We start from the raw sequence: 10,538 nt of genomic DNA, 5'->3' as shown, positions 1-10,538 counted from the left end.
CACGTCTATGCTTCATGCTCTGGGCACTGTAGTATTGCTTAAGTCTGACGGATTACTATCAAACCATGTTCCTCTACATAGTAGCAAAGTCATGAAGAGTGTACAGAGTACTTTACTACTGCAACATGAAAATTATCTCCATTCTAATGGAGCTGTAAAAGGTCTCTAGGAATTGAGATGTCTACAGACAGCTCAGTAGACAGAACTTTCAGAAATGCAGCCTGCATTGCTTCCAGGTCTCCTGATGATTACACACAAGAACAGTAGACAGTATGCTCTTTCCACAAGTTTAATAGAGTTACAAAAGGATACCACTGCTCTATATGCAACACATGGCTAACCACATACACTGCATTGTCACTAAAGTCAACAGGGCTTGATGTACAGATACTGATCATTTCAGATTTTCTATGAAGGTACTGTCAACAGGACAAACTTGCCTTCAAGTAAAAAAAGTTACTTTTTATACCTACAACATGATCCCTTGACTCAGATGCAATGACTTAGTCAAAGTTCATAACTGATGCTTGCTCTTTACATAAGGCATACTAGTTTCCACTCAGAACAAGTTTATTTCTGCTTGGAGAAATACTCTTTACTTTTCTGAACATCAGGCTTGATTGTGTCACTGCCAGGCTTCCAGCCAGCTGGGCACACTGAAATGATAAGAATGTTTAAGTCTTACCAGCTGCTCCTGCATAACATGTTTTACACAACATTAAAGCAAACTAGCAACTCAGAACATGTTTACATCTTTGCAACATACAGGAGGTGCATTATTCAGTGTGGCATTATGTTCAATTTTACTTATTTCCATTTATTCACTAGCTAGTAGCACCCAAGGAACCAGGTGTTTGCCCATGGAACAGTGGGCCCTTTACACATGCACCCCTCCCCACCCTGCTTAAAAGCTTCACAGAAGCTTGAAGCAAGGTAACACCAGCTCCAGCAGCCTGAGTCAGAAAGGCTTTACAACTTTACAGTACACTTCTCTCCTTGGATCCTGTGAAGTCTATATTCTCCTTATCTTTAATCAACCCTAGTCCCATTCTCCAGTTTAATAGGGAGAGGGAAGAAGAGTTAAACTGTCTCTAGTTCCCCTGTATGGCTACCAAAAGGCCCCCAAGATGCAGAGGTTCCATGGCCTCAAAATCTCAGCAACTCCTGAGCAGCATTTTTTGGACACAGTCTTCCTTGTATACAGCCATGCAAAGCTTGATGCTTGCTCCACAGAAGACTGGCAATTTTAGCTATAGTATTCTCAGCTTGAGTGTTGCTACACACCTAATTGTGGTCTATCCTGGTTTAGATGAGACTGCAGTCCTAGTTCTGGAAGAAAAGCTTTTGCCAGCTTTTGACTACTTCAGGGCATAGTAATTTGGCATGACATGTGACTGCTGCATCACCAAGTATTAGGGATGTCTCAGCTGACAGAAGATGGCATACAAGTTCAGAAACACTGACTCTCTTCAGGCTATAGCATAGCCATAATAGCAGCTTGTTTTAATAAAATCTGCCCTTGATTTACCAATTCTGAAGCAACTTAAGTATGACCAGCAGCAACACATATCATCAACTAATGACAGTTGAAGACTACTAATACCTACATAGTAATTTTGAGTTTCAATAACCTGGTTCAAACCTTTCATCTGCAGTGCTTTTTTTTTTTTAAATTCCTGTAGAAAAGCTACCAGCCTCAAGCACCATATTCTTGAACTATGGACACAAAGACTCTCATCCATTTTCCCCTTACTACACATGGACACAGAGATCAGCAGGCTTTCTGGGAATTTAAATACATTGTTTAACAGACTGTGTAAAACACTGCATTAGTACTGATGGTCTCAACCTACCAAACCTGAAAGCACAATCTAAATTATGCTTACCCTTGCAGGCTAAGTTATTACGTGTTCTTCACTGCTGTCTCAAGTATTTTCTGTGTCTAATTGAGAGACAACTGTTATGTGCTTGGCAAGACATCCAGCACCAAGTTGATTTATGTGATGTTTCAACATTAGCAAGTACTCAATGGACAATTAACTGGAATAGGATAAATATAGTACTGTGGTGTCCTTCAACAAGTAGCTTTACAGAACCAGTTGCATTTCAAGAGACAGCACAATTATTGTTGCGCACAGATCAATACATGTACTTAGTACCTTTCAATAAACCTTGATTTAACCTGCCTAGTTAATACTGTTGTCTAGAAAAAACATTTGAGATTAGAAAGAGGAAGAACTCTTACCTTCTCCATGTTTATCTGTAAACTGGAAGGCCTGCACAAGTCTGAGGGTTTCATCAACAGAACGGCCAACAGGAAGATCATTGATTGTTATCTGCCTCAAGATCCCCTTCTCATCAATTATGAACAGACCCCTAAAAAAAAAATGCAGCCCTGAAGTTAAACACAGCTTTTGAAAGACTGATTAGACTGAAGTGAGTTTCAAAAACTCAAGTTCAGTATTCCATTATGGCAGTACATTGTGTCACCTAGTATTACCTCCTCCTAAAAACTAATATCTTTGGTGTATGCATAGCACTGAAACATTAGCAGTTGAAAGCTTAACATTCAGCAGGAGCTAGGAGGGACAGGATGTAAGTCTAATGCAGGAAAGCAACATTTCCTATTTAAGGAAGATGCTAGGGGAAAAACAAAATGGAAGAGAAACCCAAGGAAAAGGTGAATTGAAGGAGAGGCATTCTTACATTCAAAGAATAACTACACACACTGTTCTCAAAAAGCCCAACCCAGCAATGGTTCATCAGTTAGTCCTCCAAAATCATGTTAAGAGTTAGCAGAAGTTCAGCTCCCTCCACAACTTCAACTGAACAGTTGACTAAAAGCTAAGGCTTGGGTTTTAAACTGTACTTTAATCACTAAATACCTGTAATCACTTTCATGACTATGTAGGTCTTGCATTACCAATGTTTGCAGAAGCTCACTTGCAGGAGACTCCTGCCTGTGCAGGTAGGTAATCAAAGGGAAGCAGCAGGCATTTATCTAGCTTACCAAAGCCATGAAAAGTCTAAACACTAAGGAAAACCACATAGCATTTCCCCTTATAAAAGTGTTTGATAGCTTGAGGCAGTTTACCTCTAGAAGAGCCAACAGCTTCAGCTTGCTGCAGGTGTTCAAGTATATGCAAGCTCCATGTTCATCTGACATGCTCCATGTATTGGAACATAAGACTTCAACAGCAAGTTTACCTTCTTGCATATTACCTGTATGCAATACCTTCATCCTCCTTAAGTACTCCATATTCTTTGGCAATGGCACGTTTTGTGTCAGAAATCAATGGGATTTTCATAGTACCCAAACCACCCTGTTTCTTAGGAGTGTTGATCCTAAAAGAACAAAGTTTAAATGTTAAAAATACAGACCAGAATAAAGTATAAGGTACAACAAAAGCTGATCCTTTCTGCAATATCATACTTAGTCTGCCAGGAGGCAACAGAAGAACTGAACAGTATGCTCAGTTCTGTTCAGAAGTACCTGGTGCTACCAATACTGCCCAAGTGCCTTTATTTGATACTTCAGTAAGAAAGTTTAAATACACTCAGGATTCAGTTCCTGCAAGAACTGAGACCAGGCAGAATATTCTGTTAAAAGACTGATTCTTACCAGGCAAGGTGACAGAAGTGAGAGTCAACAGAAGCTCCAATTACTTCACAGTTAATTTTCTTGAAGTCATCAGCTCTGTCACTGTATGCAATAATCTCAGTTGGACAGACAAAAGTGAAGTCCAGGGGGTAGAAGAAGAACACAACATATTTTCCTAGATGAACAGTATAACCAGTTAATCTCTCTCACCTTTGTAAGAGTTCTCATAATCAGTATCAACCATTCAAATACTGATAGAGGAGAAAGTGCTTGATACAACACAAACTTTAAATATTAAATTGCAAACTACAAATGCCTCTATTTTAAGACTTGCTATATAGGTGGCAAGCCCATAAAGCACCTAGGGGATTTGCACTTCAGCCAAATACCATTTACAACAGCTAGTAACAGAACCTACCCAACTGAAGTCTCCCAAACTAGGACTGTCAAATTTGACAGGGAATGCCTGTCTCCTGGGTTTAGTCCCACAGGCCTCCCCAGAGTACACCTAGTACCCACGCTAGAAGACCCTATGCTTGAATACTAACAGAGTGCGGAAATGCCACAGGTCTGAAAGGCTACAAGCCAAGGAGACATTTTAATTGAGCAGGTGACTAGTCTATACCTACTCACTGCCCTCACACAGCCTGAGGGCCACAGCTTAGTTAGAAATGTCTTTTTAAAGCCATCCACATTAGTACTTGAATACTTTAGGCTTTCCCTTTGATTTTAGTAAGCTTTTTCTGGCAAGGCAAACATTTTGCCAGTATTCTAGAGAAAGGAACTTCATTGGTTAGAGGAAAGAATCTAGTTTCCATTGACAGAAAGCCTACAATAGAAGATTTTGCTGTACCACAGTTTGGAGACATTACATCAGTCTCACAGTACAATAAACAGGACAAATAAGCCTGATCTGAGATTAGTTTAGAGGCATTTTATGCCAATTAGCAACAATTATCATAGCTGGGACATTCAGCCATGCTGCTGACAGCTTCCCAAGCATACTCTAGCCATCACTGAGAACCACTGCACAAGTTGTGTACTTCAGTCTACTGCCAAGTGGTCACTATTACTTTGAAACAAAATTCAAGATGCATCCTTAGATGCACTCCACTCCTGCATATGGCCAGATTATATCTGTGTAATTAGAGAAGCACATAAGCTTACCTTTATAGTCAGAGAGTTTGATGTCTTTGAATTGTCCATCTGGCATTACAGCCGTGGCAGTAAAGTCAGGGGCTGGTTTTCCAATGAAAGCCTTTCCTGAAGACATCTTGATTTAATCTAGATAGGAGTTAATAACAATACAGTTTAAATAGTACATTTGCACCTGGAAGCAAGCATTTATTCAAAGCATCGTCTCAATTTAGATTGAACACCAAAGACAGTTTACCAGCAGCTGGGTCTTGCAACACAAGGCTTAAGAGTGAAATTAGTTTTAACTTTGTCACCTGGGTAGTCCAGTCAAAACACTAACATTCTTTCCTAAAGCAGCAGCACAGCAAGATGTAGTTCAATAATCACAGCCTAGATATCCAGACCAAGCCACTACATGGATTACTAGCACTTCAAGATCTATGGCTTATTAGCCTCCTAATGATACTGTAACAGTTATCTGCAACCAGTAACAGCTCAGGGTGTGGGAAAGGGCTAGCCTAGAATTTTAGCAGCCCTCTGTAAGTCTTCCTGTTCCACTTGGTGGATGAGTTAGAAGGTCTGAGTTTTAGAACTTTTGATGAGGAGACCTTTGTTCAATTTTACAAGGGAATTTAAGACCTCAAACTTTATGTTCCTGTTGATTCCAGAAGAAAAGAACTTTTGTTAATCCCCAGAGGACAGTGCTCTGCAGAACTACGCTTCAGCCTTCTAAACAATTAAACCTTTTATTATTTGCAACTAGAAAGACTCACAGTATACATAAGAATCACATTCTATGTTAACAATCAAAATTTCACCAAGTCTTAAATCAGTACAGCCAGGTTGTTTCACCTACAAGTCTACTGGGAAAGAGTAAGAGGGTACACAAGGACAAGAGAACTCTACATCTGGCTGCCTGCCCTAAAAGCTAGTCATTTGTAATACACCCTGTACAGTATTTCTGCTCAGTCTGGGAATGCAGTATATGACTTTAGAACTCCAGTTACTTCCAGAGCATAATCTTTCAAATAGGTAATTTTATGAACTTTGTTTCTTCAACTCAAAATCTTCTTAAAAGTAATTTCACTTAAGTCATTCTATACACTGCTACAAGCACTAGCTGCCTTGGAGATAAAAAAAACTCTGAAAGGTTAGCATGAGTTTCATGTTGCCAAGGAAAGCCGAGGTACAAGGATTCTTCCAAGTCCTGCCTGCAAGGCACCAAGTCCATTCTAAAAAAGGTTGAGAGCACCTCATTTCTTGGCTCCTTCCCCCTTGCCAGCCACTTTCTTCCTGGAGAACTAGCCCACAAGTCATAAGCATTTATCTTTCAACCCAAGTTTAGTCTTTTTAGTAATGGCTTTAGCTTTCAAAGTTTCTCTTACATACCCTGACAGTATATAGACAGTAATCATCTACATCTCAGTTCTCATTTTGAGAAGTGCCAACATGTTCAGCATTTCTAACTACCTTTTGCAACAAAGGCCAATATCCCCATGTTCATCCAAGGGTCTAGTCTTCAACAGCAGCAGACTGGGAGTAAGCCTTATGGATGATGGTGGCCAGAATTACAGAGTATGCTAGGATTGTATTGAAGCAGTCTAGACATCAATAATCCCTCTGCCAAGCATGACCTGTAGCCATGAATGCAGGTGCAATTCTGAAACTGCAGTTCTGTAAGAGAGATGGGGGGACAGCCATTGCACAGTATTTATTTGAGATGCCTCTAACTAGTGAGTTTCACCTTATAAAAGCAAGAGCTGTTTTGTCTGGAGTGCACGACCCCACATTTTGTCACCGAATTACATTCTTTTCCATTACTCAATCTCAAGGTCATCCTTGCTCAGTACTATGCCAGTCCTCCTATATTCCACCAGCAATCCCTTGGAGTGTTTTATTAGCAATTCAATGTCAAATAAAAGCTGTCAGACTACTCTTTGATACTTCCCCTTTATAAACTACAAGTTATTGCCCCCTTTTTAGGTAACATGAAAATCTTTAATATTGGCAGGCGATTTCAGTTGCCTTGTACTGCAAAAGAACCATCTGCTTTCCTCAGAGACCTGCCAATGCGTCTGCTTTTCCGTACGGGGTTCACATATGTTCTCCCATGTTCTGCTTGGATTTTTAGCCGCAGCATTTCCTAACCCAGACTCAATGTTATTCCCTTTCATTCTAAAGGAAAGGAGAAGGGACACTGCAAATCAAGTACACTTGAATCAGGCTGGAATATCTTTCTGTTGCTCATAGCCACACACGACTTCAATTATCTTCAAACAGCAATTATAATAAGCCAAGCCTGCACTCTTAACTAGCAATTCGTACCTTTAGGATATCTTGAACAAAAGCGAAAGGCCATTTCAAAACACACCATCAGCCTTCCACTTTGCTGCTTTCAGACTGTCACAAAAATGCGGTTAAGCTACTGAGCTGTGGTCAGAAAAGAGCGATATTGCCACAAATCTCCTCGGTTCGAGCATACCGCAGCCAGCTACACGCAGACCACGACAGTCATTTTGCTGTAAGACCTCTGAAGCGAGATCACAGCCTTCTTCACCTGCGCAAAAAGTCACTACATCGCTCCGTGACAGCGGACACCTGCCCCCTTGCACACACCCCCACACCCCCCCCAAGTTGAATCCAGCACTTTTGTTTTTTAAAGACTTAGAAGCGAAATGCCGACACGCTCGCCAGACGCCCACCGTTGAGCCGAAGCCTCCAGCCCGGCGGGGGAGGGGGGGTGGGGGGGGTGGCGCGGCCGCGCTGCGAAGTCGCTCCGCTGTCGGCAGGCGCGCTGCAGCCTGCCTGCGGGCCCCCCCCTCGGAGATCACCCCCCGCGGCTCCTCCCCGTGCAGCACAACGGGGAGAGCTGATAAAGGCCGGCGCGTAGGAAAGAGTTATCTGCCCCCCCCCAAAAAAAGGGGGGGGAACTCAAGGGAAGAAAGCGGTAGCCCCCGCAGAGCGCTCCTTAGGGGGCGGGATGCGGAGAGCAAGAGCTCGCCCTGCACGCTTCGCTCAAGAACCCATCCGCGCAGAGGGGGAGGGGAAAACAAAACAAACAAAAAAACCCCCAAAACACACAAAAAAAAAAAAAGGAGGAGAAAAAAACCGCACTGTGCAAAACGTCAAATGAACGACACCCCGGACACCACCCCCGCACTTACACAAAGAGCCGAGCAGCCCGCACCGAGGCACACGACAGGAACGAGGACACCCCGAACTGCGGCAGCCCCCGCCGCACCGCCCCCTTTATAGCCGCCGCGGTCTCGCGAGGAGACGGGAGCCGCCGCCGCCACCGCCGCCCCTCCCCTCCCCGCCCGCCGCGGGCGGGGCGGCCGCTCGCTCGCAAGGGCAGCATGACTTGGCAGATTTGCGCCGATCCCCGGCGGCTTGGTCGATAGCGGGCTTTCGGTGGCTTATCTAACCGGGGACACTGCCCCGGGCTGCTGGAAGAAGCAAAAGAATTTGAATAAACGGAGCTAATTCTCTAGGTAGTGTCCTGGAGGTGCCATGGAAATGCCCAGTGTAATGGTTGCAAACAATTAACGGGGAGGATGATTCAGATGGCTTACTGCTAGAAGAAATTACTTTTTAATGCCTTAATATAACCAAGCTATAATTATTAGAAGTCATCAAAGAGGCAGAGGATACACAGGATTTTGAGGGAGAGTGAGACGTCTAGGTGAATGGGAGTCGGCCATTGACTTCAAAAAAATCAGACCTTCTATTAACAAAGCAATATGCATGCACAGTATTACATAGGCGTGGGGTGAAATCTTCATCCTCTCACTCTGCTTTACCAACTGGCTCTTCAACCTGATACTAATTCCCAAGGCTTTAATTGATTCTTCTCCATCAATGGGAAGGCTGATCTAAGTCATACAAGTCAGCAAAAAGAGCTGAAAAATAAATTTAAGTCTAACCTCTGAGCTTTGGGGGTAGGATGGAAACTCTTGGAAGACAAAAGTTACTCACTTCAGGGAGTTTTGCACCATTCCCAGAGTGAAGCTGCTCTGAAAGATGTTTAGCCTCAGTGAATCCTTACAAGCATTGTGTTTGGATCCGAGACTGAACTGAAGCAGTGTGGTACTTTTTGAGGACCAAACCCTGAATTTAAACATAAAAGCTTTATTAGATAATGAACACTAAAGGCCATTAAGGACATATCAATGACAAAACTGCTTGCTTTAGTCAAAAGTGATAAACATGTTTACCAACTGATTTTTACTGTCTGTTTTGCAGTTTCAGTTGCATTTCTTATACCTGTTAAAACTTGATTATAAATTTTAATGAGGAGAAAACCACAAAGGATTAACAAACTCTTAATGTTTATAATCTACATGACTGTGTAGTGTTGCTGGGTGACCATACCCATGTGGTGATTCACCCAAGAGATGACTAGTTTCAGACCCAGAAGAAATTACTCCTCAAGTAATAAAAGCAAAGTAACATGTATATATTTGCTCAGGAAGAAATCCGCACTCACCTTAATGCAAACAATTTATCTACTGCTGTTTCTATTGTTATAGCATGCTTAATCTTTTACAGAAAGACGTTTGTTAACTTTCTTAACATCAGTGTTGTGATGACAATTGAGGGCTATAAATTGAGACATGTACATACCTACCTATCAACTCAGGCCATAAACCTGTGAAAAGATTAACCCCTGAAAGGTGAGGCAGCCCTAATTAAAACCTCTAGAACAATGTAGTCTTACTGCAACTCTGGCATGTTTACCAATGGACAAAGCAGTAACAACTTTCTCATGGTTTCAGACTCCTTTAATGCTTGTTATGCTCATTTCTCACACTTTCAGGTGCATAATATACCCATTTTGCATGCAGCTTGTTCCAGGTTTGTGCCTTAAGCATTGCGTTTCCATTCATATGTCCACAGCCTCATTATTTCTGATTTGTTTCTGAGCTAGTCTTTCCAAACATCAGTTTCTGGAAGTTTTGGAGTGATAAATTGTCAGGGCTGCTCCTTGTTTAGTGAGCAGATGGGTTTTGTAGCCTTTTTCAATCTTTAGATGTAAGATGCTACAAAGATTTAAAAAAATTAAGTTCTCCAAGAAAGAAAGGGCATGTCTACCCAAGCAGGTGCTGGAAGGACAGGCTTCTCTCCATACCTTGCTTCTCCACACTCTGTTCTTCGTACAATGGATTAACCATGGCGTAGTGTTCTGCTAAAATAGCTGCCAGACGGGATCAGCTTGTACCTGACTAGCACGGAGCATCAGGAGCCCTAATGTAGGCCTCTTTGCATCCATCCATACAGATATGGCCACAGTAAGTAGTTTATGTATTAAGAAAGAGGAGCTGGCTGGCCCTGCAGTGCCAGAGCACTGAAACTACCCAAAGATTTCCAAATTGGTAGCCATGCCAGATTTTACATGTATCATTTTGATCACAGTATCTCCCATATATCTTGGCTGGGAATGGGTCCCTGATGTGAAAAACAAAACCCCCACTGTGTGTAAGAACAAAGGCAAAGAAATGGGCCCTATTTCAGAATACTACTGCACATTTGGGTTTCTACACATTTTGTCAGAAGAGAATTTGAGTATTTTATGTAAGTATATTCAGGACTTCTAGAGTGAGATGAACTCAGTTGGAACAGTAGTGTGAACTGGGCTTGGGCATTGCTGGGTGTGCACCTTGAGTGCATACACATCTGTTCTACAGCAGAGATGATCCATCATTGCACGTGTTTTGTAGAGCTGATCTCTGCACATGCAGAAAGCCCACTGAATCCTGAATATACTGAACTTACTGTATACACATGGTACCATCAGAGGCAC

At 42.3% G+C, this 10,538-nt stretch overlaps 1 protein-coding gene across 1 annotated transcript; it reads right to left on the bottom strand.

Moving 5' to 3' along the window:
- Positions 1-273: 273 nt before the first annotated feature.
- PRDX1 (peroxiredoxin 1) lies at positions 274-8,041 on the bottom strand. Its single transcript, XM_069788861.1, has 6 exons — positions 7,903-8,041; positions 4,769-4,885; positions 3,623-3,776; positions 3,223-3,345; positions 2,246-2,376; positions 274-656 (listed from the first exon to the last, which is right to left on the bottom strand). The coding sequence occupies exons 2-6, from the start codon at positions 4,872-4,874 to the stop codon at positions 571-573; spliced, it is 600 nt and encodes a 199-aa protein (XP_069644962.1). The 5' UTR covers positions 4,875-4,885; positions 7,903-8,041; the 3' UTR covers positions 274-570.
- Between the last annotated feature and the right edge of the window lie 2,497 nt (positions 8,042-10,538).

The sequence above is a fragment of the Haliaeetus albicilla genome, chromosome 8 (genome assembly GCF_947461875.1).
Source record: "Haliaeetus albicilla chromosome 8, bHalAlb1.1, whole genome shotgun sequence".
Lineage (NCBI taxonomy): Eukaryota > Metazoa > Chordata > Aves > Accipitriformes > Accipitridae > Haliaeetus > Haliaeetus albicilla.
This window is presented reverse-complemented; position numbering and strand designations above follow the sequence as displayed.

What these genes read in the sequence shown, in the direction of transcription:
- PRDX1 (XM_069788861.1), bottom strand. Translation starts at nt 4,874, where the DNA reads ATGTCTTCAGGAAAGGCTTTCATTGGAAAACCAGCCCCTGACTTTACT. An exon ending in CACTTCTGTCACCTTGCCTG is followed by an intron (nt 3,346 to 3,622) that starts GTAAGAATCAGT and finishes TTGTTCTTTTAG; the next exon opens with GATCAACACTCCTAAGAAAC. An exon ending in TACAGATAAACATGGAGAAG is followed by an intron (nt 657 to 2,245) that starts GTAAGAGTTCTT and finishes TTATCATTTCAG; the next exon opens with TGTGCCCAGCTGGCTGGAAG.